Raw genomic sequence first — 27816 nt, 5'->3', positions numbered from 1 at the left:
GAGTGCGGGAGGAAGCCGGAAAAGGGAGGAGTGGTGGGGATCACAGTGCTGTGAGGAAGGCTGCTGAGCAGAAAAGCAACAGAACAGGCCACAAGAGAACGGTGCTGCTGTGAACAGCGGGCTGTGAGGGAGGCCGGGGCAGGGCGTGACCTTGGCTCTCATCTTGTAAACTCATTCCTTGGGAAAAGGCATTTCCCTAAACTACATCGATCTGGGGGCGGGACCCTTTCATCCTCCCACAACAATCACCACCCGGTCCTTTAAAAACACCAGAGCTGCGGACCCGGTGGCTCAGGCCTGTAATCCCGGTACTTTGGGAGGCCGAGGCGGGCGGATTGCTTGAAACCAGGAGTTCAAGACCACCTGGGCAACATAGTGAGACCCCGTCTCTACACATAATAGTAATAATAATAATAATAAATTAAATTAGCCAGCGTGGTGTCGTGTGCCTATAGTTGATCCCAGCTACCCGGGAGGCTGAGGTAGGAGAATCTCTTGAGCCCAGAAGTTCCAGGCTGCAGTGAGCTGTGATCGCGCCACTGCACTCCAGCCTAGGCGACAGAGCCAGCCCCCTTGTCTGTACAAAAACAAAGAAAGAAAAGAGAAGGAAAAGAAGGAAGAAAAAGAAGGATACTGGAGGTCGAGGCCAGGCGTGCCCGAGGCCTTGGCAATCAACAGCGCACACTCGCAGCCTCGGTCTCTGTGCGGGCCTCTCCACCCCTTTCCTCCATCCGGCCTATGGGGCTGCGGGGAGGAAGGGGCGCGCCCATCGCCGACCCCTGCAGGGCGCGCAGTGGGTGATTGGAGCCGGGGCCGGACAGAGGGCGGGAAAGGGAGCCTGCGCCGCAATCTTTCCCGCCCGAAAGACCCGCCCCTCGGTGGGCCCCAGTCCCCGCCCGGCCCGCGGCCCTCCGGGCCCCTCCTCGGCGCCGCGGAGCTGGACCACAGTTGTGCCCCGCCGACCATGCGCAGCCTCCCTCGGGCCCTGCTGCTGCAGCTGCGCCTCGCCCTGCTGGTGGCCGCGGGGGCCCCGGAGGTGCTGGTCAGCGCGCCGCGGAGCCTGGTGTGGGGGCCCGGGCTGCAGGCGGCCGTCGTCCTGCCGGTCCGCTATTTCTACCTGCAGGCGGTCAACTCGGAGGGCCAGAACCTCACTCGCTCGCCCCCAGGTAGTGTCCAGCCGCCGGCCTCCCTCGTCCCACGGCCGGGTCCCCGCGCGTCCCTGCCGCGCTGGAGTCCGCCCGCGGCCTGCGTGGCGTCCCTCCTCGGCGTGTGTCACCCCTTTTTGGGTCTGGTCAGCTCCTCTTCCCTTCTCCCGCCCGTAATCAAAGCGGGCAAAAATCACCACAAAAGTTTATGGAATGAATGAATGAACTTCAAGGGCGCTTCCGCATTTAATGTGCAGGGGTTGATGTTGCGAATGGACGGCGCCCGGGCGTTACAAGGAGTGTGCCGTGAGTCACACGTTGGCTTTCATCTCTGACTTAGTTGTCTGAACTGTGAGGGATTGCAGGGTGCGCTTTCCAGTGGTGAGTCATCAAGCCCACGGATCGCGTCGGATTACATGGTTTAGGCCTGATGGGTTTGGAGCAACGAACTCTTACGCAGAGGAAATGTCAGAGCCATAGGAAGGAGGAGGGGTTTAAGTGTTAGTTTTTTGTTTCCTTTTTAGTTCTGAGTTCCTGAAAGCAGATTACAGAAACTAGGGAAACTCAGTAGAAATCATTCGGTTTTCCCTCCACCGAGGGTGAGATGGATCTGGTCCTGAATCCCTTTCTGCCCGGTCCTCCTCCCATGTTGTCCTTCACGTCTTACCTTTGCAACTTCTTAAAACTTGTCCTGCTGGTTTCACGCTGTTGCCAGTCAGGATTTGCTAATGTATAAGTTTAGGGCTCTGGCCAACTAGCACCTTGTTTTATCAGCGAAGAGACAATTAGAATAACCCAGTGCCTCTGCCCCTGCTAGTCCTGCTGGGAACATGGCTGCCAGAAGTGTGTCCCAGCTTGTGAAAGGGGTAAGGGGGTCTTGACAGTTGGGCAAAGCAGAGAATTTAGGAGCCAAACATAATTCACTTTTAGATTTAATGATTTTAAAAATTTCGTTCATTCAAGAAATACTTCTTTGATGTCTACTTCTGCGTTTGGTAATTCTGCTGGGGATCTAAGGATGAAAATGCCTGCCCATCAGGGAACTTAAAGTCTGTTGGTAAAAGACATGCAAATAACTGATCACTGTACAAGATAATGAAGGTATATACAGAGTGCAGTGGCAACATTGAAGCACTGCCAGAGACTGGAGAAGTCCAGGAAGGTTTCAGGAGCAGAGACTTGAAGGATGAGAAGGTTTGCTGGGCAGGCATGTAGGTGGACACCCCGGCATGTGCAAAAGCACACAGACGTAAGAGACCGTGGTGTTCGGGAGAATAAGTACTGTAATGATACTGAGCAGAAAAGGCTAGTTCATTGTAGCCACTGGTCTTCAAGCGCCTTGAATGCCAAGCAAATGACTGTATAACTGGATAAAAGCGAGCCACTGGAGAAATTTGCGCTGAGGCAAGAATGTGCCTCTCCCTTAACCACCTCAGTGGCTTGTGTTCTCCATTTGATTCAGAACACCACTCCTGAAGTTGTCTTTGAGCATTGCTTTGATAACGTGTCTACCAGTTAAACCCTAAAGACTCAGACATCTGGTTTCATATGCATGATATGCATTTAGGGAAAATAATTCCGACTGTATTGACTGAAACGCATGTGTGTATATCAGGGTTTCACAAACTTTTTCTTTAAAGGGCCAAATAGTAAATAATTTAGGCTTTGTAGGTGATATCATCTCTCACATTTATTCCGCTCTGCTTTGTAGCCATGGACCTATAACAAACCCGTTTATGTTACAATAAAACTTTTATGGCTACTGAAATTTCAATTTCATATAATTTTCCATAAGTTACAGAATATTATTCTTTTGATTTTTCTCCAACCGTCTCCCTGCCGTTTTTTTTTTTTTGGAGACGAAGTCTCGCTCTATCGCCCAGGCTGGAGTGCAGTGGCGTGATCTCTGCTCACTGTAAGCTCCGCCTCCCGGGTTCACGCCATTCTCCTGCCTCAGCCTCCCCAGTAGCTGGGACTACAGGCGCCCGCCACCACACCCGGCTAATTTTTTGTATTTTTAGTAGAGACGGGGTTTCACTGTGTTAGCCAGGATGATCTCAATCTCCTGACCTCATGATCCACTCGCCTTGGCCTCCCAAAGTGCTGAGATTACAGGAGTCAGCCACCACACCCGCCCCCCGCCTTTTTTTTTTTAAGAGACAGGGTCTCTGTCACCTAGGATGGAGTGCAGTGGTACAATTATAGCTACTGCAGCCTCAAATTCCTGGGCTCAAGGGATCCTCTTGCCTCAGTTTCCCCAAATGCTGGGATTACAGGCATAATCCACCATGCCCGTCCCCATTTTAAAACCATAAGAATCATGGTTAGCTTACAGGATTTACAAAAACAAGCAGTGAGCTGGATTAGCTATAGTTTGCCAACCTCTGATATATATTAAAGACTCTCAATTAAGATCCAAATGATACAGACTTAAAAGTTGTGTGTACATTTATGTATGCATATATATTATATATACACATAAATATATTCTTTAAACAAATGAAAAAACAGTTTACAGTTTCTATTAAATATCTTAACAGAAGGAAAGTTACATTTATGTTTCTGCTTGGTTTACCCCTACGATCTATGACTTTCCTTTTTTTAGTCTTAGAAAGACTTCCCAGCCAGGGCAACATAGCAAGATTCCATCTCTACTGAAAATAAAAATTTAAGAAATTACCTACTTGGGAGGCTGAGGCAGGAGGGTCAGTTGAGCCCAGGAGCTCAAGGTTTCAGTGCATTATGATTGTGCTGCTGCACTCCAGCCTGGGCGACACAGCAAGACCCTTTCTCTAAATAAATAAATAAAATGAAGACTTTTCAGACAACCTTACTTTCATTCCTTTGGATTCCCTTTGTTTCCTTTCAGGCCTCTTGATTTCTGGCTTCCAGTTAAAAAGCTGCCCTATAGTTTTGAAAACTCACCCAACTAGTTTCTTACATTTCTGCCACCAGCATTCACTTCCAAGTCCTGAGGTCTTTCCCTCTTCAAGAACCAATTGAATGGCTCGGTATTCATGCCTTGCAATCTCAGCACTTTGGGAGGCCAAGGCAGGTAGATTGCCTGAACTCAGAAGTTTGAGACCAGCCTGGGCAACATGGCAAAACCCATCTACCAAAAACATCCAAAATATCAGCCAGGAGTGGTGGTGCACAGCTGTGGTCCCAGCTACTGGGGAGGCTGAGGTGGGAGGATCTCTTGAGCCTGGGAGGCCGAGGTTGCATTGAGCTGAGATTGCACCACTGCACTCCAACCTGGGTGACGGAGTGAGACCCCATGTCTCTCTCTCTCTCTCTCTCTCTCTCTCTCTCACACACACACACACACACACACACACATACACACACACAAGAACTAAAAAGAACTAATTGGAAAAGAAGAAAAATCTTTTCAAGCTATAGCCTGTTGTACACAACTGAGAAAGGTTCCCTTATTATCACTCCCATTCAAAGTGTAGAATTTATCTGAATGCCACTATTATGCTACATATATCCAAGTACCCAGATAACAAAAATATTGTGAACTTCAGTGATCTCAAGCAGGACATCTCAAACTGGGGTTCACAGACAGAAATTACAAGGTCTTTGTCCTTGGATGGGGGGAAGAAAAAAACCTGTATCTTTATTTTCAGTAAACTCTTGCTTAAATTGAACATTTCCTTCAATTATGAATGTAGGCAGTACCTGTTGATACTGTTATATTCCCAGCCTCTAGCACAATGCCTGGCAGAGATGCTGAGTATTATAGATGAAAAGAAGGAAGGGGTGGAGGGAGGGATGATTGAAATATGTCAAGATGGAAGGATATAAATAGTTATTTTCTACTCAGTCTTCTATTTTCATCAGTAATAATATCTTCATAAAATAATCTTACCTCCTGGTTGTGTAGTACTTTAGTGTTTTGTACTATGCCTTGCTTAATTTGTCCTCTAAAATAGTCTTGTAAGGTAGGAAGGATAGATATTACTGTCTTTACACATAAGAAACTGGGCTCAGTGAAGCTAAAATGCCTTGCCTGGTGGGCTCCACAGCGAATGTCAGAGCCAAGGCAGGAACAGCCCTTTAACCTTCTACTTCATTGCTTTTTCTGTTTTATCACATCATCCTTAATATGATTGTCGTGTGTCAGTTTACAATAAGATGTTGGAGGGTGTTCATCGTTGGCAGCTAGCCAGGTATTTTTGGAGGATTTCCATTTAGCCTCATGGTACAACACCTTGGCCTTCTGGGATTTTGCTTCCCTTGACCATGTGGGGTCAACACTTATGTTGCAGCTGTAGAGAGCCTTAATGAACTTTCTGAACAACAGAGGAGGAGATGACTCCAATGTATCCAAAGTGCCAGAAGTATTCCTCCAACTGTGACTGCTGCAAAGCTACATTCAAATATTGGCTCCTCTGCTCATTATGTATGTGACCTTGGGCAAGTTACTTTACTTCTTGGAACATTGGTTTCTTGATGTATAAAATGGTAGTGACAAATACCTACCTCAAATTTCTTGTAGGAAATAAATGACATAGAAAATACATATGAAAGTCTCAAGCCCATAAAAAGTACTAATTTAATTTCTAAATATGCGTTTGATTTCTTACCAAATCAAACATGTTCAAGATTTCGGATTCTGATGATGTAACACTTTGATACTACCAACCTCCTTTTGTCTGCATAGTCACTGCATTCTCATCCAGTCAGCTATTTTTCTTAAGTTTGAATTTATTGAGTAGAAAACTCAAGCTGAGCCTCAATTCCTTTTTTTTTTTTTTTTTTTTGAGACAGAGTCTAGCTCTGTTGCCCAGGCTGGAGTGCAGTGGTGCAATCTCAGCTCACTACAACCTCCGCCTCCTGGGTTCAAGCGAATCTCCTGCCTCAGCCTCCTGAGTAGCTGGGATTACAGGTGTGTGCCACCACGCCCGGCTAATTTTTGCATTTTTAGTAGAGAAGGGGTTTCACCATGTTGGTCAGGCTGGTCTCAAACTCCTGACCTCGTGATCTGCCCACCTTGGCCTACTAAAGTGCTGGGATTACAGGCGTGAGCCACCACGCCCAGCTGCTGAGCCTCAATTCTATCCCACTATATTAGTCCCCAGAGCTAATGAGAATTTTCATTCCTTCCATTTGAAGCAATTAGAAATTTCACTCTTCATTTTCTCTTTTATGAGGTTAGGATTCCTTATTTCTATTTCAGTCCTGATCAATATTATCTTGCATTAATTCTAACATTAATTTCATGTCAACAATGACACAGGCATGAAAGATTATAAAAAATAACTGAACATTTAAAATATATATTTCCAATGGCTATATTATAGTTGTATACATACATTTTAAAATGTGACTTTTAAATGGTATTTCAGCGACAAAAAATATTACAACTGGAAGCGACCATAATTATTTATCTAATACTTTCAATTTACAAATAATTGACGCATTTTGGAGCTAGTTGTTTTTTTCTGCATGTCTTTCCCAAAAGTCACAGTCAATAATAGTCTTGTCTTATATCTGTTTTGTTTATTTAAAATAATAATGTATGGAGAATAAGACTATTTGATCAGGAAATAAGAAAACCTTTTTGTACATTTCCAGTTTGGGGAGAGAGCAATGGAAATGGCTTTCCAATTCCCAGACTTTCCTGTCCAGATTTCAATCTGCTGCGCCATGTTGCCTTTGTGAAACCATGTGGGAAATAATGCAAAGCAATAATTTATGTGTTTCATTTATTCGGTTCAGGTAATTGGCCAACATTTCTAATAATTTCATATTAAATTATTACCACTTTATAGCATCTTCCATGTTTATTATACTTCATTTAGGTTAGCAGGTTTCTTTCATAATTTTATCATACTTGTTTCAAGGATCCTAAAATGTTTATGTTTATGTTTGGTACTCAATTATTAATATTTAATAGCAAGATGTCAGATACATTGTTATTACTAAATTGAAGACTGAGAAACATTTCTGCGAACTCACAAGAAAAACCCTTAAAGATCAAAAGAAAGTAGATCTTATACTTACTAGATTTAGAAACTAAGAATTTCACAAACTTGTTTAGTAATCTCAAAAGATATATTTTAAATATTCTAAATTTTATAATATGATAGATGTGAGGTGAAAAACAACTTTGGTCACAATTTTCTGTTTGCTAGGACTGGGGATTTCAGAGGATTCATTACTTTTTTTAGCATTTCCATTTGATTTGGTGATCTAAATGGTATATCCACTGCACTCTCTGAGGAAGAAGTTTCAAAGTTTATTCCTGGCCACAATAGCATTAATCACAACAGTATCATTTCAAAGCCAAAATGTCAGCAAATAGGAAAGGGAAAGTTTGTTAAATAGGTATTATTTACCTAGAACAGAAACCCCACAAAACTTTAAAGGTGGAATGGATTATTATAGTGTAGCTGTTTCATTTCAAGCTGAACAAACAGACTCAGAAGTAATCTCTAGTATTTGCAAAGATGTGTATGTGTGTGTTTGTGTGTGTATATGTGTGTGAACTTGTACAAGAGTCTGGTAACTAGCTATAATCTCTCTCTACCTAAGGAAATGGGCTTAGAAGTACCACTTGAAATTTGGCCTTAATGAACGGGGAAATTTTCACAGAAATGAAAGTTATTAGATACTGAAATGGTATACAAAGAAAGCTTGTGTGTATTTTACGAGGAGGAAGTTCGATTACTATAGAGATCTGTCATGATTAGAGTCCATGGGTTTTTAACTATCTGGGCTTTAATCCTACCCAAAGGAGGAAAGAGTAAACAAGCAAAAAGTTTATTTTTTATTTGCTTTCAAAAAATGAATTGCTTCTCTTCATGCAGTAAATCAATGTTGAGTCTGATCTGTAGTTTGAATACATGAACCAAACCAAGCACTGTGGCTCAAGCCTGTAATCCCAACACTTTGGGAGGCTGAGGCAGTGGGGATCGCTTGAGGTCAGGAGTTTGAGATCAGCCTGGGCAACATAGCAAGACCCCCTCCAACCCATCCCGCCCCCCACCATCTCTACAAAAAATTAAACAAATTAGCTGGGCATGGTGGCACACTCCTGTAGTCCCACCTATGCATGGGGCTGGTGCAGCTTGAGGCAGGAGGTTCATGAGCCCAGGAGGTTGGAGCTGTAATGAGCTAGGATTGCACCTCTGCACTCCAGCCTGGATGACAGAGCAAGACCCTGTCTCAAAAAAGAAGAAAAAAAAAAAGAAAAAAAAGAATGCATGAACCAGACATGATAGTTCCTGGCCTCAAAGATCTTCCAAAGTAAATGATTTTTTTTAAACCACCAATGCTGCAGGAATAAGCAACATATTTAAGTTATCCAATGACACCTATCCAATAATTGTAAATCATAATCATGACATGGTAGAGTGGTTTGTATCTCTTTTCCTTTTAGGTCAAACACCATTCAAAGTAGTAGTCAAATCTCTTTCACCCAAAGAGTTGGTCCGGATACATGTCCCTAAACCTTTGGACAGGAATGATGGAACATTTTTGATGAGATACCGGATGTATGAAACTGTCAATGAAGGGCTGAAGATAGAGGTCCTTTATGGTGATGAACATGTGGCTCAGTCTCCCTATATTTTGAAAGGTAAGGATTATTATATACTACAGAGTCAGCCTTATGTATAGGTCCTGTGCCTTTCAGAATGGCCTAAACCTGATGACTTCAAAGTCATGTGCAATAAACATTGTATACATACCTCCTGGAGCTCAATTTAAATTTTAAGGGAAAGAAAATTAAGTAAAGATATTTAAGTGATAAGAAAAGAAATCTTGTGTATTAACATCCATGTAGTTACTATTTGCAAAACTCTTCATTCCTTTGTGTAGATCCATATTTCCATCTAGTAACATTTGCCTTCTGCCTAAAGGATTTTTATTAATATTTATTTTACTGTGAGAATGCTGGTGATGAATTCTTCCAGCTTGTGAATGTCTAAAAAAACTTTATTTTGCCTTTTGTTTGTTTGATTTGTTTTTTGTTTACTTTGAGACAGGGTCTTGCTCTGTGGCACAGGCTGGAGTACAGTGGCACAGTCAAAGCTCACTGCAGGCTGGGCGCAGTGGCTCCCACCTGTAATCCCAACACTTTGGGAGGCAGAGGCGGGCAGATGGCTTGAGCTTAGGAGTTCAAGACTAGCCTGGGCAACATGGTGAAACCCCGTCTCTACTGAAAATACAAAAATTAGCCAGGCATGATGGTGGCACATGCCTGAAGTCCCAGCTACTCAGGAGGCTGAGGCTGGAGAATCGCTTGAACCTGGGAGGTGGAGGTTGCAGTGAGCCAAGATCACGTCATTTGCACTCCAGCCTGGGCGACAGAGTGAGACCCCCATCTCAAAAAAAAAAGCTCACTGCAACCTCAGACTGCTGGGCTAGGCTATGTGCAGTGGCTCATACCTATAATCCCAGCACTTTGGGAGGCCGAGGTCAGGGGATCACTTGAGCCCAGGAATTCAAGACCAGGCTGGGCCACATGGCAAAAAACTGGCTCTACAAAAATTAGCTGAGTGTGGTGGTACATATCTGTAGTCCCAGCTACTCAGGGGGCTGAGGTAAGAGGATCACCTGAGCCCAGGGAGGTCGAGGCTGCGGTAAGCTATGATCGTGCCACTGTACTCCCGCCTGGGGGACAGAGTGAGACCCCCTGTCTCAAAAAAATATAAAACAGAAACAAAAATTGCTTAAAGCAAACCTCCTGCCTCAGCCTCTGGAGTAGCTAGGACTGCAGGCACACACCACCATGCCCAGCTAATTAAAAAAATATTTTTTTGTTTCTCCAAAACATTATTTTGTTTCTACAGGGTCTTATTATGTTACCTAGGCTGATCTCCAACTCCTGTGCTCAAGTCATCCTCCTGCCTTGGCTCCCCAAAGTGCTGGGATTACAGGCATGAGCCACCATGCCCGGCCTAGTTTGCCTTTGTTTTTAAAAGACATTGTCGGCCGGGCGCGGTGGCTCAAGCCTGTAATCCCAGCACTTTGGGAGGCCGAGACGGTCAGATCACGAGGTCAGGAGTTCGAGACCATCCTGGCTAACATGGTGAAACCCCGTCTCTACTAAAAAATATTTAAAAAAGCTAGCCGGGCGAGGTGGCGGGCGCCTGTAGTCCCAGCTACTCGGGAGGCTGAGGCAGGAGAATGGCGTAAACCCGGGAGGCGGAGCTTGCAGTGAGCTGAGATCCGGCCACTGCACTCCAGTCTGGGCCACAGCCAGACTCGGTCTCAAAAAAAAAAAAAAAAAAAAAAGACATTGTCTCTAGTTATAGTTATAGGTTGATGGGTTTTTTTTCTTTTGATACTTTAAGATGCGGTTCCACTGTCTTCTCACTTGCATTGCTTCTAACAATAAATCTAGCATTTTCCTTATCTTTGTTCATCTGTGTTGCTTTTAAGGTTTTTTCTTTATCAGTTCTTTTGAGAAGTTTGATTATTATGTGCCTTGGTGCAGTTTCCTTAATGTTTCCTGTGTTTTGGATTTGTGGAACGTCTTGGAATTTAAGTCATCCAAGTGATTTAAATTTCATCAAGTTTAGAAAAATTATGGCCATGATTGCTTCAAATATGTTTTCTGTTCCATTCCACCTTACCTTCAAGGATACTAATTACCCATATATTGGGCTTGAAACTATCCTATGGTTCATCGATATTCTTTTCATTTTTTAAATTATTTTTTCTCTTTGTTTCATTTTGTATAGTTTCTATTACTGTCTCTAAATTCTATTATATTCTCTTCTGAAATGTACAATCTGTTGTCAATCCTATACAGTCTAGTTTTCACCTCTTGATGCTTTTTCATCTTCTTGAGCTCATTTCTGGGGTGCAGTTACATTACTGGGAAATAGTTTAATCCTTCCAAGCTTTGCTTTTACAATTTGTTAGGTGGGACTAGTGCCATGTTTAGTCTAGGGCTAATTATTCCCGGCTACTGAGGCAATACCCTTCTGCATACTTTACCCAAGCCCTATGAATTAGAAGGCTTTCCAGTCTGGCTGGTACCCACTGGTAAGTAGTGTTCCCTCTGATCATTTTGGATGGGTTCTTCCCCTGTTTTCCCCAAGAACATATGAACACTCAGGTGGCAAATATCTTAGATGTCCATTTCTCAGCCTGAAATCTGTTTTCATCCTTTGTCATTATCATTCTAAACATTTAGATGTTATACCTAAATAATTAAAGTGTATTATTTTTGGAACCAGTACAGGGGAAGAACTCATCCAACATGCACTGATCATATGCTCTGCTTAATATGTGAAGAGGACTTCCTACAGAGGAGCATCTCTAATGTTCTCTCTGTGCAGTGCTTCCTTTTTAGATACTCTGTCCTACAAAGTCTAGAGCTGCCTTGGTCTCCCTGGACTGTCAGCTCTGTCTCTTCAACTCAGTGAGGCTGCCTGCCTTTGCCTACAGGCCCCCTCCCTGCACTACAACCTCAAAGCTCCCTTAAGCAGTAGGCTGTAGGAATTATAGGGCTTACCTTATTTGTTCCCCATCTCTCAGACTCACTGTCCTTCATTGCCTAATACCTAGTGCCTTAAAAACTATTGTTTAAGGCCAAGTGTGGTGACTCACACCTGTAATCCCAGCACTTTGGGAGGCCGAGGCAAGCAGATCACTTGATATCAGGAGTTCAAGACCAACCTGACCAATCTGGCAAAACCCCATCTCTACTAAAAATACAAAAAATTAGCTGGGTGTGGTGGTGAGTGCCTGTAATCCTAGCTATTCAGGAGGCCGGGGCAGGAGAATCACTTGAACCCAGGAGGCAGAGGTTGCAGTGAGCTGAGATCATACCACGGCACTCCAGCCTAGGCAACACAGTGAGACTCCATCTCAAAAAAACAATAACAAAAACAACAAAAAACTATTGTTTCATATGTTTTGTGGGGGTATTTTCTGGTTGTTTCAGGTGGGATGGTACAGCAGTCCCTGTTACTTGTTGTCAATGAAAAGAGTTAAATTTATGGCCAGGCACAGTGGCTCATGCCTGTAATCCCGGCACTTTGGGAGGCCAAGGCAGGTGGATCACTTGAGATCAGAAGTTTGAGACCAGCCTGGCCAACATGGTGAAACCCCATCTCTAGTAAAAATACAAAAAAGTTAGCCAAACATGGTGGTGTGCACCTGTAATCCCAGTTACTCGGGAGGCTGAGGCAGAAGAATCGCTTGAGCCTGGGAGGTGGAGGTTGCAGTGAGCTGAGATCACACCACTACACTCCAGCCTGGGCGACTCTGCCAGAGTCTCAGCCCGAGTGGACTGTGTCCCCCTGCCACAAAAAAAAGAAAAAGAAAGAGAGGGAGGGAGGGAGGGAGAGAGAGAGAGAGAGAGAAAGAAAGGAGGGAGGAAGGAGGGGAGGAAGGAAGGAAGGAAAGAAGAAAGAGTCCAGCTCTATAAAATTTGAAGAGATTTATTCTGAGCCAAATATTCAACTCAGTGAGACTACCTGGTTTTGCCTACAGTGCCCCACCCTGCACTACAGCCTCGAAGCTCCCTTAAGCAGTAGGCTGTAGGAACTGTAGGGCTTACCTTATTGTTCCCCACCTCTCAGACTCAATGACCAATGGCCCATGACACAACCCTCAGGACATCCTGAGAACATGTGCTCAAGGTGGTCCGGCTACAACTTGGTTTATACATTTTAGGGAGACAAAAGACATTAATCAATACATGTAAGATGTACATTGGTTTGGTCTGGAAAGGAGAGACAACTGGAAGGGGTGGGTGTGGTTGGGAGTGGTTGACGGTAGCTTCCAGGTCACAGGTAGATTCAAAGGTTTTCTGATTGGCAGTTGGTTGAAAAAATTAAGTTATTGTCTAAAAACTTAGAATCAATAGAAAGGAATGTCTGGGCTTATGATAAGGGTTTGCGGAAACCAAGATTTTATCATGCAGATAAGGCTTCCAGGTAGCAGGCTACAGAGAAGAGATTGCAAATGTTTCTTATTAGACTTAAAGAGTCAGTTCACCAAGGTCTGTGTTGATGTTAATGCTGGTCAGCTGGGCCTGAATTCCAACAAGGAGGAGGGTATAATGAGGCATGCCTGTCTCCCCTTTCCCTTCATGGCCAAACTAGTTTTTCAGGTTAACTTTGAAATGCCCTTGGCCAAAAGGAAGGATCCATTTGGATGGTCTAGGAGGCTTAGAATTTTATTTTTGGTTTACATAATGTCTAAAAATTAATACATTCTTTTTCTCCTTCCTAAAAGGTAAGTTGTTTTATGTTTGCCAGCCATTTATACCTTACTAGAAATGAATTTATCAGCTAAGTGACCAAGAGTAGGTTAGATTGGGAGAGGACATATACTACATTGTGTTATCCAAGGTGATGTGAAAAGGAAAGTAAAAGTGTAGGACTCTAACATAATCACTTACACCACTGATTTGACTAGGGCAGATTATCTCTGGATAATCTTAGAATTCACCAAGAAGCAGAGACAGAAGCGACTCCCTGTGCTGTGGTGCTTGCTAATGGAGTGCGGCCTTGTTCATGTTTTCCTTCCCTAGGACCAGTGTACCATGAGTACTGTGAGTGTCCGGAAGATCCTCAGGCCTGGCAGAAAACTCTTTCTTGTCCAACCAAGGAACCACAGATCGCAAAAGATTTTGCTTCCTTTCCCAGCATCAATCTCCAGCAAATGCTAAACGAAGTCCCCAAAAGGTTTGGGGATGAGAGAGGTGCCATTGTTCATTACACGATTCTTGATAACCACATTTACCGGAGATCTTTAGGAAAATACACAGACTTCAAGATGTTCTCTGATGAGATTTTGTTATCATTGACAAGAAAGGTAGGAGAATGAATGAATTGATAATACAGTTTAATTATTTGGGTATACACATTTAAATGTTTAGAATTATAATGACAAAGGATGAAACAGATTTTAGGCTGAGAAATGGGCATCTAAGATATTTGCAATCTGAGTGTTCATATGTTCTCCACCTTTGTGGATCTCACTTTCCTGTAAGATTTAAAATTAAGTAGCTTGAGGCCGGACATGGTGGCTCATACAAGCCTGGCCAACATGGCAAAACCCCATCTCTAGTAAAAATACAAAAATTAGCTGGGCGTGGTGGTGGGCACCTGTAATCCCAGCTACTCAGGAGGCTGAGGTAGGAGAATCGTTTGAACCTAGGAGGTGGAGGCTGCAGTGGGCCAAGATTGCGCCACAGCACTCCCACCTGGGTGACAGAGTGAGATTCCATCTTGAATAAATAAATATAATAAAATAAAATAAAGTGGCTTGAGCCCCCATTCCAGGTAGGTATGCCGTACAGGACACTCCCAAGGTTTCTTTGAGCTTTCAGACATTTATAACAAGGTTACTACCTCTTACTCTTTTTTTTTTAATAGTCTATATTTATAGTATCCAAACAGACTGTCTCTTATTTATTTATTTATTTTATTTTTTTAAATAGGGGTGGGGTCTTGCTGTGTCATGCAGGCTAGTCTCAAATTCTTGGGCTCAAGCCATCCTCCTGCCTCATCTCAGCCTTGGTCCTAGCTGGGACTATAGGCATGCACAACCATACCGAGAGGTCACTTTAAGTTCTCTGTTCCTGCTGAATACCACTCCAGTTTAGATTTCACCTTCTGCAGCTGTTTTCTTCTCTTCGCCTCAAAATGACTTGAACTTAGAACACATTTTCCTTGTTTTACCCTAAGCATACCTAGAAGATAGCATGCATGGAACATTTTGTCAAAGCTTGGGGTACCAGAAACAGGTTTTTTTTTTTTTTTTTTCCACCAGTACATACTAAAAAACAAACAAAAATCCTGATATTTAAAAATAGACATCTCTGTACTAATCAGACTCTCAGTCATGCTTGCCTCTGGGAATTTCTTGTGGCTGTCCTTGACCTTAAGGTCTTAGCGTCTCACTAATGTGGTTAGGCCCCCTGTCTTTCAGGCTCTCCACATCCCCCCAATAGCGCCCCCTTATCTTACTATTCAACCTCTCTTTCCACATTTGCAGAACTCTAAATTCCTCTTAAGCAGAGCAACTTAAACTACCTTTTGTCCTTGTTTCTGATCATACGGGGTGAGGGATGGAGCTGGGCAATATTTATCTTTCTTACTCAGAGAGACCATCAAGGGAGTTTGTTTGTTTGTTTGTTTGTTTTGAAACGGAGTCTCTCTCTGTCGCCCAGGCTGGAGTGCAGTGGCATGATCTCGGCTCACTGCAACCTCTGCCTCCCGGGTTCAAGCAATTCTCCTGCCTCAGCCTCCCGAGTAGCTGGGATTATGGGCATGCACCATCACTCGTGGCTAATTTTTGTATTTTTAGTAAAGATGGGGTTTCACCATGTTGGTCAGGCTGGTCTCGAACTCTTGACCTCGTGATCCGCCCACCTTGGCCTCCCAAAGTGCTGGGCGTGAGCCACTGCGCCCGGCCAAGGGATTTTTATAAACCAAAAAACAAAGCACAGTTTTCCTGATATGTTATACAGTTTCCCAAGTATGCTGACTGTGTGCCTGCAGTCAGTTCTTACTTTAAATAGCAGTCCCCAACCCCTCTGCCACCAGCCCACAATGTGAGGATGCAAGCATATGATAGGCATCTGCTCCTAAAGGTAGTGCTCTCTTCCTGGGCTACAACTAGTCAACTGTGCCCTGTATTCTTGCCTCTTTAATCCATGTTGCTGGTTTCATAGCAGTAGATTTCAACCAGGGATGATTTTGCCCCTCAGAGGACATTTGCCAATGTCTAGAGAGATTTTTGGTTGTCACAGCTCAGGGGTTGCTGTTATCATCTAGTGGATAAGCATTCTACAATGCAAAGGATAGCACCCCCCAACTCCATAGCAAAGAATCATCTAACCCCAAATGTCAATAATGTGAGCTTGAGAAACCCTACTCCACAGTGAGTACATCCAATGTGGAGTTTATTAATGAGTTTATAAATAATAGCAGGGAGGCTGGGCACAGTGGCTCACACCTGTCATCCTAGCACTCTGGGAGTCCGAGGCAGGTGAATCATTTGAGGTCAGGAGTTTGAGACCAGCCTGGCCAACATGGTAAAACCCCATCTCTGCTAAAAATACAGAAATTAGCCAGGCGTGGTGGCACGCGCCTATAATCCCAGCTACTCAGGAGGCTGAGGCACGAGAATCACTTGAACCTGAGAGGCAGAGGTTGTGGTGGAGAATCACTTGAACCTGAGAGGCAGAGGTTGTGGTGACCCAAGATCGCACCACTGCACTCCAGCCCGGGTGGCAGAGCGAAACCCTGTCTCAAAATAATAATAATAATAATAATAATAATATAATAATAATGATGATGATGACAGGGAAGCAAGAGGGTGAATATTCACATCTCTCACCCTTTCCTTTTGGTATTTGCCCAGTGGCTGGGGAAGAAATAAATCTAAGATAAGTGAGACTTAGTCCTAGTCTTTGAGTAGCCCACTCTAGTGGGAATTTTTTGTTGTTGTTTGGAAGTGGGGGTGGGATGTGAATACAAACAAATGATTATATCCCAATATGATGATAGGCATCAAGAAAAGTAAGTACCTCGGGTTTAAGTGCCAGAGGAGGGTGAGTCATAGAAGAGGTGATATTAGATCTGGGCTTGAAGGATTAGAAAGGAGACTGCCAAGTTAAATAAGTAAAACATTCCAAGCGAAGGGAATTACATGTTGAGGTGGATGGCATTTTCAGAGAGTAGCCTGAGGTTTCCTGGTGTGTGGGCAGATGAAATATGAGGCTTATAGCCAAGCTGGAACAAGATAGTGAGGCCTTGAACGCCAGCCAGAGAGTTGAGATCTTGTGCCATAGGCTTAAGGTTCTGTTGAGCTTGGTAGTGACATTAACAAAGTTATTTTAGAAATGTTAGTTTTGGAATTAATTTTAGTTTTGGAAATCTGAGCAGCCCTACAGCCCAGAATCAGAACATCTAGTAAGGAAGCTGTTGCAACAATCTAGGCAAGAAACGATGAGGGCCTAAACTGAGACATTGATCGTGGAGATGGAAACGGAGTGGCAAGTTCCAGAGGCAAGTGCATATGAGGTAAAGAGGGAGAATAGTGAAGGAAAACAAGGGTTTGGTTATAAGTTTGTAGATTCTCTTAGGCAGCTGGCAGAGAGGGTTCTTGAAGGCATTCATTCATACCTTTCTACACAATTTCCACTTCTCTAACACTACATTTTATTTTATTTCATTTTTTGTTTGTTTGTTGTTTTTTTTGTTTTTGTTTTTGTTGTTGTTTTGAGAGGGAGTCTCACTCTGTTGCCCAGGCTGGAGTGCAGTGACATGATCTCGACTCACTGCAACATCTACCTCCCAGGTTCGAGCGATTCTCCTGCCTCAGCCTCCCAAGTAGCTGGGATTACAGGTGTCTGACACCAGTCCAGCTAATTTTTGTAATTTTAGTAGAGATGGGGTTTCACCATGTTGGCCAGACTGTTCTCAAACTCCTAATCTCAAGTGATCCACCTGCCTCGACCTCCCAAAGTGCTGGGATTGCAGGTGTGAGCCACCACGCCTGGCCTCAAACACCGAATTTTAAATGCACCTCTGGACAGAGGTAGTGACTCCTGGTTAAGTGAATTTGCCATGTAGGATCCTCACAGATGACAAATTGACAGGCATTCTTCTCTCTTCTCTTGCTGTTTTTGAATGGTTAGCCCGGTCAGAATATGTAAGAAAACCAAAGAACTATTGTATTTAGTACCAAAGACTGAGATCTTCCCAGCACTGATGTTTGTTTATATATTTATTTAGGTCCTTCTCCCAGATTTAGAATTTTATGTTAATCTTGGAGATTGGCCCTTGGAGCATCGAAAAGTCAATGGAACCCCCAGCCCCATACCTATCATTTCATGGTGTGGCTCTCTGGATTCAAGAGATGTTGTCCTCCCAACCTATGACATCACCCACTCCACGCTTGAAGCCATGCGGGGTGTTACAAATGATCTCCTCTCTATTCAGGGAAATACAGGTATTCAGGGAAATGCAAGGCTAATTAATGAAGAAAAAGCTTAGAGAGTGGGTTATACATACATGTTTGCATTCAGTAGCATATTTGAAAAAGTCTTTCTTGTATTCAAAATTCTGACCAACCTAGGGATTAAAGATTTGTGGATGTTACTCAGTTATTTAGTTTTTTCTGGTCACCCTATGTAAGAACAAAGACCAAGCTCACATTTTATTGTGAAACACAGAAAATGGAAGAAGCTAATGCCTTGGTGAGTGGGCGAAGTCATTGAATCTCTTTTTGCTTTGAACATGGTCCGACATTATTTCAGGTATTTCCTAGTATTATATAACAGAATATACCAATACTTGCATGAGCTTTCACTAGCAGACAACTAGATGAAATTAGAGCCTTCTTTTATATAATACAGCAAATAAAAGGACTATTTTTTTGAAAGTCTAAACTTGAAAGTTCTTCTGGCAAATTGAGACTCAATCCCATATTTTATTTGAAATAGCATCTACTTTAGAAGATGAGTTGATGATAAAAGAGCTTTAACATCTTAAATGACAACAGTAGATTAAAGAGGATTATGCTTACCATATTAAAATGTCAAATTCATAATCATAATTTTTTAATGGCTTCAAACTTGTAGGACCTTCCTGGATCAATAAAACAGAGAGAGCTTTCTTCAGAGGTAGAGACAGTCGAGAGGAGAGGCTTCAGTTGGTACAGCTGTCCAAAGAAAATCCGCAGCTACTAGATGCAGGAATTACAGGATATTTCTTTTTCCAAGAGAAAGAAAAGGAGCTTGGAAAAGCCAAGTTGATGGGTTTCTTTGATTTCTTTAAGGTATGCATTTGAGTCTTCTTCTATGGATATGAAGTGATAAAATTTTGTATTAAAAGTCTACCAAAATAGGTGGGCTTCAGCAAATTTCTCTTGTCTTGTGAACTGACACACATGTTCACACTTTCTTAATAGATATCAGGAATTACAAAATTCATTGTGGTTTCCTTCTTTTGTTGTTAAGTTTACCAAATAACTCAGAACTGTACTTAATTCTCAAAATATAGTATAAGGATTAACCTGGGATTTTGGTGTATTTATGTCAATTTTTTTCTTTTTTTTTTTTTTGTATTTGCTTTAATAAACTGAGAATTTAAATACCTTTTACCTAAAGTGATCTCAAATGTCTTTTGTAAGTAGAAAAAGTATAAATTCCATATATGTAAAGTGGGAGTTGGGATTAGGGTTCAAGGCCTGCTTCTATCCTGCCTCTGCCACCAACTATGGGACCTTCCTGTCTTGGCGCCTTGGTCTTTAAACCCATGTGATACCTACCTACTCCTTCGGAACATTATCACGAGGCCCAGAGGAGAGATGTGAACAATGTGACAAAACCTGATGGGCTCAAAAACTCCTTGTACCAATTATTTAAGAAAAAATTATTTACCAAATCTGGGAGTGTGTCCTCTTTATCCCAGATAATGAGTAGAACAGGGGATTTGGACTCAGAATGAGGTTTATACATTTCTCTGAATACCAGTTTTCTCAATTGTAAAAACAAAAAGAAGGGGTTAATAATACCTGCTTCAGATTATTATAATTGAATGAGGTTTAATGCCTATGAAAACTGCATTTGAAATGGAAAACAAAGTATATTAACCCAACAAATATGCAGACAGCTTTCCTACTGTGTTGCCAGCATTGCCCAAGTCCTTAAACGTCTCCAGGTTTCTGTCTCCTCAGCTCTAAAACTGTAAAGTAGAGACAGTGCCTGCCTGTTTCATAGACTGCACATAAGGAACAAATGAAATAATGAATAAATGAAAGTGTTCGTTGTTATCAGTATTCAGCTTTAAGAATTTTGAAAATAGTTTTCCCGGCTGGGCGTAGTGGCTCACGCCTATAATCCCAGCACTTTGGGATGCTGAGGTGGGCGGATCATCTGAGGTCACGAGTTTGAGACCAGCCTGGCCAACATGGGGAAACCCTGTCTCTACTAAAACTAGGAAAAAAATTAGCTGGCCGCAGTGGTGGGTGCCTGTAATCCCAGCTACTCAGGAGGCTGAGGCACTAGAATTGTATAAACCCAGGAGGCGGAGGTTGCAGTGAGCCAAGATCACGCCACTACACTCCAGCCTGGGTGACAGAGCAATACACTGTCTCAAAAACAACAACAACAACAACAACAAAACAAAAAAAAACAAAAAAAAAAAACTAATTAATTAATTAAAATTTAAAAAGAAAAAATAGTTTTCCTACCTGAAATCTGGAAATCTGGATTCCATATTACAGAGACATGATTGAAATAGGTCTTCACTCCTATTTCCAAAAATTTCGCATCTTAGCTTTAAACAATATATTTCTTAAAATTAATCTGAGAAAGGCTGCTTGTGATTTTTATACAAAGAGAAGATATAAGTTATAAAATAAAACTTTTAAACACCAAAGTTGGAAAATAATTCCTCTGTAGTTGGTATTACGGTGTTGATGAGAAGCAGAAGTGAAGCAAATGACTACTGAAAGTTTGTTTATGTTTGTTTTTCATCTTCCAGTACAAGTATCAAGTAAATGTGGATGGGACCGTGGCTGCTTACAGATATCCATATCTCATGCTGGGCGACAGTCTGGTTTTAAAGCAGGACTCGCCATACTATGAACATTTCTACATGGCATTAGAACCTTGGAAGCATTATGTTCCAATTAAAAGAAATCTGAGTGATTTATTAGAGAAAGTTAAATGGGCTAAGGTATGCTTTCAGCAATTTTTGTTTCTTTAAGCAATAACAAATTTACCAGTGTTAGATGAGTTCCATCACAACACAATTTGATGTGACATAATGGAATGAAAAGAAATATTGTCTTCTGAAATTGCTGTTCCCTTGAAATATCTAAAGAATCAGCATCAGAATCATTTTGCATACCCTCTATCAACATTTTTGAAGATTTTCAGAAGATTTGAAGTCCAGCCTTATATAAAATACAGATTTTCTAAATGCTGTGTTTACACATACAAAAAGAACATACAAAATGCAAATTACTGATTGAAAGACCAGAGTTAAGGTGCTTTATGAACAAGAAAACATTTCAGGCAATTACAGTACTCTTTTCTTATCCCCAGGTAGAAAAAAGGCACAAATTCTTAATGAATGTGTGTTATATAATGCAAGAATCACGTTTCCCATAAAATAGGAATTCCTTTTTAAAAAGTAAAAGTATTTAAAAAACTGTTGCATTTTATTATAAAACTACAAAAATGTACCCTTCCATTATGAGATTTTATACTAAGTTTCTAAGAAACAATATATGGTTATGGAAATAATTGGATGCCTGAGGCAGAATCATTTTTGTGACCCTTTGTAAAAGCCTCAGTTGCTCGCAAATGGCTTACCTGCGGACAGCATGGTAGAAGATTAACTATTTTCCAAAAGTATAATTAGGAATGCTGACTATTTCTGGTACTGAATGAACAGCCTGTGGGTACTAATGACTGAATTTTTCGGTTACAAAAGCAATACAGTCTTTTATAGCTACCATTTTATAACACAACTTTTTGGCTCTGACTGCATATTTGCATGGAGCTTTTAAAAGATATTATAACATGAAAACGTATTCATTCTACTATCATGCAGAGAGGAAATAGGCTGGTGGGACAGATGAGGAAGCTGAAGAGTACTTCCTGGGTGGCCAGGAAAGTACCAAGATGGTCACAATAGGGGCTGCACGTGGGTTGTTGCACTGTGGGGAGCAGTGGTTTCCTCGTACTGTGGAAAAGGGGCCAAACGTGATCATTTCTTTTAACAGAGATGTCTAGGAAAATACTGTCTTCCCGTAGCCTCATTCTTTATTTATTTATTAATTAATTTATTTATTAGTTTATTTATTTATTTTTGAGACAGAGTCTCACTCTGTCACCCAGACTGGTATGCAGTGGCACGATCTCCACTCACTGCAACCTCCGCTTCCCGGGTTCAAGGAATCTCGTGCAGTGAGCCACCGCACCCGGCCCCTGTAGCCTCATTCTTAAGTTATAATTCCATTATGTTCTGTCTTTCCCATGCTGTTCACTTTCAACCCCACATCTGTTCCACTTCACACTTAACCCTCTCTTTGTGGGTCTTAGTAGTAATTTTTATTCATTTTTTTTTTTTTAACCTTTCAGGAAAATGATGAAGAAGCCGAGAAGATTGCAAAAGAAGGACAGTTGATGGCTAGGGACCTACTACAGCCACACAGGCTTTACTGCTACTATTACGAAGTACTGCAGGTCAGTTCAGAGTGTCCGTCCACACTGCTGGGTCAGGTGTCCTCAGACTACCCACTTGGCCTGTACACTTCCTGCCTGGCTTCCTGAAGGGCTCAGAGTCAGCCTATGGACCGGCTGGCTAAGCCAAGGCACTTGCCTAGGGAAAGATAGTGCTAAGTCTTCATTTGGTGGCCCCCTTTTTTTTGTTTTTTGTTTATATTTTTTGGGGTTTTTTTGAGACAAAGTCTCACTCTGTCGCCCAGGCTGGAGTGTAGTGTCTCAATCTCAGCTCACTGCAGCCTCTGCCTTCCAGGTTCAAGCAATTCTTTGGAGCCTCAGACTCCCAAGTAGCTGGAATTACAGGCATGCGACACCACGCCCAGCTAATTTTTGTATTTCTAGTAGAAACGGAGTTTCGCCATGTTGACCAGGCTGGTCTTGAACTCCTGACCTCAGGTGATCTGCCTGTCTTGGCCTCCTGAAGTGCTGCGATACAGGTGTGAGCCACCATGCCCAGCTGTGGCCTCCATATTTTCATCTTTATTCCATATTATGAAAAATGATGCTGGGAGCCCTCACAAATATAGATTAGCAGCTCCTCCCATCTTCTCAGTGCTCTCTTTTATTAAATGCTTTATTGAATTCCAGCCTCAGAGAAAAACATTTTTCTTTATCTGGAAAACAAGACGGTTGGACTGGAGATCATTAACATCCCTTTTTAGTCAAAATGTGGTCTCCTTATTCTCCGTGATACTTAAGATTCATGCCTTTTACAGTACAAGGCAGAAAGCAAATATTTAGCTTGCTAGAGCAAACAAACTAATGAAAAATATGTATAACAGTTCTAACACCTTAGGGCTGAATCCTGAATTACAGTGTTTATTGGGATTCCGAGGATTGGTGTTTTGAGTAATTACCTTAAGTTTTACTCAGAAAAATCTAGACAGGAAGGATTAAAAAAAGGAAATTATGTTCTTGTTTTTAACCTAAATTTATTTTCCTGTAGGCATAATAAAAGTAAATTTCCCTAGATGCTTGTGGATACTACCCTCTCATATTTTCATTTTCATAGAAAAATAAAAATGATAAGTTACACTATTTACTAGAAGCAGCTCTTCCTTCTCTTAAATTGGTCTACCCTCTCTGTTGGTCCAGCTTTAATTGTTAAACAGTTTTTTTTTTTTAACAATTTCTTGGCTGGGCGCAGTGGCTCGCACCTGTAATCCCAGCACTTTCGGAGGTCGAGGAGGGCGGATCACCTCAGGTCAGGAGTTCAAGACCAGCCTGGCCGTCATGGTGAAACCCCGTCTCTACTAAAAATACAAAATTAGCCAGGTGTGGTGGCACATGCCTGTAATCTCAACTGCTCAAGAGGCTGAGGCAGGAGAATCGCTTGAACCTGGGAGGTGGAGGTTGCAGTGAACCAAGATTGCACCATTGTATTCCAGCCTGGGCAACAAGAGCAAAACGCATCTCAAAATATATATATTTCTTAGTCTGTCACCCAGGCTGGAGTGCAGTGGCATGATCACAGCTTACTGCAGCCTCAACCTCCTGGGATCAAGCGATTCTTCCACCCTCCCACCTCAGCCTCCCACTGAGTAGCTGGGACTACACCACCACACTCAGCTAATTTTTTTAGTTTTTTTAGAAACAAGCTCTCGCCATGTTGCCCTGGTTCCTCAAGTGATCTTCCAGCCTCAGTCTCCCAAATAGTTTCACTTTTAATGGTAGGAATTTCTGTCTCTAAAATATTAATTAGGCTCATCTACTTATGTCAGCGTTTTGTTGCATTTGGTCCAGTACCAGGAATGTACAGCGAAATGGACATGGTATCATTGAACTGAAATATCCAATTTATATCCAGGCAGGGTGGCTCATGCCTGTAGTTGCAGCACTATGGGAGGCCAAGGTAGGCAGATTGCTTGAGTCCAGGAGTCTTCAGTCTGTGCAACATGGTGAAACCCCATCTCTCCAAAAATTAAAAAATTAGCCGGGCATGTTAGTATGCACCTCTAGTCCCAGCTACTCAGGAGACTGAGGTATAAGGATCACTTGAGCCTAGGATGTCGGAGGCTGCAGTGAGCCAAGATCACACCACTGCACTCCAGCCTCGGTGACAAAGTGAGACGGTGTCTCAAAAAAAAAAAACCACCCAACTTCATTTATAGAAATATTTCACTCAGGGCCACAGTGGAGGAACACTCCACAGACCTGTTGCCATTCAAAAATGTCTGTGACTATAGGCCTAAAGGAAAGGATGTGTGAGACTGCCAACTTTTCAGATGGTTATCTTGTTTGTTTGCTGGCTTGAGTATTCAACAAAGTCAATTATTCATTAACAAGTGTAAGATAAATGCGAGCTGCTGTTTGTTTCAGGCCTTTTGTAAGGTCTGTTGTTAAGCCCTTTTGTAGAGGCTTCCAACCAACACATGAAATTGTGGATTGGGGTTTCTTGCTAGATTATGAATTATCACTAGTGCCTGTGATAGCTAAAGTTAAAATGTAACTTTAGGACTGGAATAAACCAGACCTTTGGTTTTAGTCTGAAGACACAGAGCAACTAGAAAAGATGGCGTGACTGTGGATGGGAGTGGGTGAGGGAGTCAACAGAATGAAGTGTGAACTAACCTTTCAGTTCCCTTTAAACCCACATTTCAGAAATATGCCGAGCGCCAGTCCAGCAAACCCGAAGTACGTGATGGAATGGAACTTGTTCCTCAGCCAGAAGATAACACAGCCATCTGCCAGTGCCACAGGAAAAAGCCTTCGAGAGAAGAGCTTTGAGTCAGCCCAGATTCACACTCCTGTGTCCCGGCTACATCTTTTTTTTTTTTTTTTTTTTTTTTTTTTTTGAGACGGAGTCTCGCTCTGTCGCCCAGGCTGGAGTGCAGTGGCCGGATCTCAGCTCACTGCAAGCTCCGCCTCCCGGGTTTATGCCATTCTCTCGCCTCAGCCTCCCGAGTAGCTGGGACTACAGGCGCCCGCCACATCGCCCGGCTAATTTTTTGTATTTTTTTAGTAGAGACGGGGTTTCACCATGTTAGCCAGGATGGTCTCGATCTCCTGACCTCGTGATCCGCCCGTCTCGGCCTCCCAAAGTGCTGGGATTACAGGCTTGACCGGCTACATCTTTAAGGAAAGATCGAATCTAAGCTGTGAAGGGCAGTACAGAAGACTTTACCAAGTGGACTAGTTCTCCTGGTAGCTTTATATGTATAGATGGATGTAGCAGTACTGGGTTAGTATCCCTTATCTGAAATGCTTAGGACCAGGAGTGTTTCAGGTTTCAGATTTTTTCAGATTTGGGGATATTTACATATACATAATGAGATATCTTGGGGATGAGATCCAAGTCTAAACACAGAATTCATTTATGTTTCATATATACCTTGTTCATATACCCTGAAGGTAATTTTATATAATATTTTTAATAATTTGTGCATGAAACAAAGTTTGTATACGTTGAACTGTCAGAAAGCAAAGCTGTCACCATCTTAGCGACCCATGTGGTGGTGTCAGCACTCAAAAAGTTTTGGATTTTGGAGTATTTCAGATTTTGGATTTTTGAATGAGGGATGTTCAACCTGTATTTGAACAAGCATTACCAAATATCATTGGATATTAATATCTTTTTAGTAAAAACTGCTATTATCAGCATCATAGTTTCTCTAAAAAGAAAACTTGGGTATCATAGCAAATAGAGAGGCTTGCTAAAATATAAATTGGCCTCTGCAAAACTGTTTACATATTTATTAGTTTACATATTTTATTGGTTTATTTCTATCCCCTGTTCACTTTTTCTCTTCCACTTCCAATTATGAAGAGAAAATATTTGTTCAGGGATTTTTTCCCCCCATCACTGCATAATTTCTCCTCTTACAAGCTGCTTTTCGCATTCATTAATAACAGCATCCCTTTAGAAGGTCTGATAAGGATATTTAAGGAAGAGAATGACTCTTTTATTAAAGGTGGCATGGAGACTGTGGAGGGAATATTTTTTAAAGCACTACTCGTATCCTTTAAACTAAATTTTGCCAAAGCCTGAGACAACATTAAGGAGAAATTGTGCCTTAAGGTAGTAATTCCAAATCTATCTGAGTTGTATACCCATCAAAGACAATAGCATTATTAACATAGATGAATGTATGCTTTAGGCATCATTCATTATCTCTATATTGAATAGGTGAAAGATAACTGTAGTTGGCCAGGTGCGGTGGCTCAAGCCTGTAATCCCAGCACTTTGGGAGGCCGAGACGGGCGGATCACGAGGTCAGGAGATCGAGACCATCCTGGCTAACATGGTGAAACCCTGTCTCTACTAAAAAATACAAAAAAAAAAAAAAAAAAAAACTAGCCGGGCGAGGTGGTGGGCGCCTGTAGTCCCAGCTACTCGGGAGGCTGAGGCAGGAGAATGGCGTAAACCCAGGAGGCAGAGCTTGCGGTGAGCTGAGATCCGGCCACTGCACTCCAGCCTGGGCGACAGAGCGAGACTCCGTCTCAAAAAAAAAAAAAAAAAAAAAAAAAAAGGTAACTGTAGTCAGGTGAAGGGTGTTCATTATTTTCAAGCTGAAAAGGGGATCCTTGAAAACACTGAAAACCTCTACAACAATCTTCAGGAAGCCTGCTATCTTGGGATTCACTAATAACAGGCCAAGAACAAAGGCAAGCATCCATTCCTCACTCCACCACTTTTCTATTTCAGTGGGTGTCATTGCTAAGATAAAGACTTTGGAAATTCTCTCTCTTTTAGGACAGGGTCAGGATTTAGGACTCATAGCCTGAAAGTTCATTACATACCCCTTGTAACCATCAGTCCAAGGTTCAGTTTACTAAAGCACATGCTCTAAAACAAGAGTTATCCTCATTCCCAATTTAAAAATATGTATTCATATCCCAATTTAAAAATATGCTGGTTGCAGTGGCTCATGCCTGTAATCCCAGCACTTTGGCAGGCCGAGGTGGACGGATCTTTTGAGGTCAGGAGTTTGAGACCAGCCTGGCCAACATGGTGAAACCCCATCTCTACTAAAAATACAAAAATTAGCTGGGCATGATGGCATTTGCCTGTAATCCCAGCTACTTGGGAGGCTGAGGCAGGAGAATCGCTTGAACCTGGGAGGCAGAGATTGCAGTGAGCCAAGATCACACCACTACACTCCAGCCTGGGCGACAGTGAGACTCCATCTCAAAAACTAAAACTAAAACTAAAAATATGTACTCTCCTAATTGAGATATTTACTTAATCTGGAAAACAATGTAACTATTTTTAAAGTGGTTACATCTATTCTTGCTGAAGAACAATAAACAGAATTTTTTGACTAAGCATAACCAAATTTCAGAACAATTTAATCAACACCAAGTATCCAAGGCAAACTCTAGTACCCATCCATTGTGCAAAACCACAAGCGCACAAGTATTAAATAAGAGCAAGCTGTCCTGAGACCATACCTAATGAATTTGTGTCTTAAATATTGTACACAGTGTTTTTGAGGCTTGTCAAAA

General features: G+C 42.2%; 1 protein-coding gene across 3 annotated transcripts; it reads left to right on the top strand.

Annotated features, from left to right (window-relative positions):
* The first annotated feature begins 597 nt into the window (after positions 1-597).
* Positions 598-26627, top strand: POGLUT3 (protein O-glucosyltransferase 3). 3 transcript variants are annotated; one of them, XM_033204150.1, is made up of 9 exons: positions 598-1166; positions 8536-8733; positions 13651-13934; positions 17867-18083; positions 18715-18911; positions 20621-20815; positions 22228-22332; positions 24973-25127; positions 25434-26627. In XM_033204150.1, exons 1-8 carry the CDS (start codon positions 965-967, stop codon positions 25096-25098), a joined length of 1524 nt encoding a protein of 507 aa, XP_033060041.1. In that variant the 5' UTR covers positions 598-964; the 3' UTR covers positions 25099-25127; positions 25434-26627. The 3 variants fall into 3 exon arrangements, with proteins under 3 accessions (XP_033060041.1, XP_033060042.1, XP_033060043.1); XM_033204151.1 differs by lacking the exon at positions 598-1166 and adding an exon at positions 1194-1451; XM_033204152.1 differs by lacking the exon at positions 598-1166 and adding an exon at positions 1506-1526.
* The last annotated feature ends 1189 nt before the right edge of the window (positions 26628-27816 follow it).

The sequence above is a fragment of the Trachypithecus francoisi genome, unplaced genomic scaffold (assembly GCF_009764315.1).
Source record: "Trachypithecus francoisi isolate TF-2019V2 unplaced genomic scaffold, Tfra_2.0 Lachesis_group8, whole genome shotgun sequence".
NCBI classification, from domain to species: Eukaryota; Metazoa; Chordata; class Mammalia; order Primates; family Cercopithecidae; genus Trachypithecus; species Trachypithecus francoisi.
The sequence above is the reverse complement of the archived record's forward strand: the minus strand, read 5'-3'. Positions and strand labels throughout refer to the sequence as shown.

What these genes read in the sequence shown, in the direction of transcription:
- POGLUT3 (XM_033204150.1), top strand. Translation starts at nt 965, where the DNA reads ATGCGCAGCCTCCCTCGGGCCCTGCTGCTGCAGCTGCGCCTCGCCCTG. An exon ending in CCTCACTCGCTCGCCCCCAG is followed by an intron (nt 1,167 to 8,535) that starts GTAGTGTCCAGC and finishes TTTTCCTTTTAG; the next exon opens with GTCAAACACCATTCAAAGTA. An exon ending in GTCTCCCTATATTTTGAAAG is followed by an intron (nt 8,734 to 13,650) that starts GTAAGGATTATT and finishes TTCCTTCCCTAG; the next exon opens with GACCAGTGTACCATGAGTAC.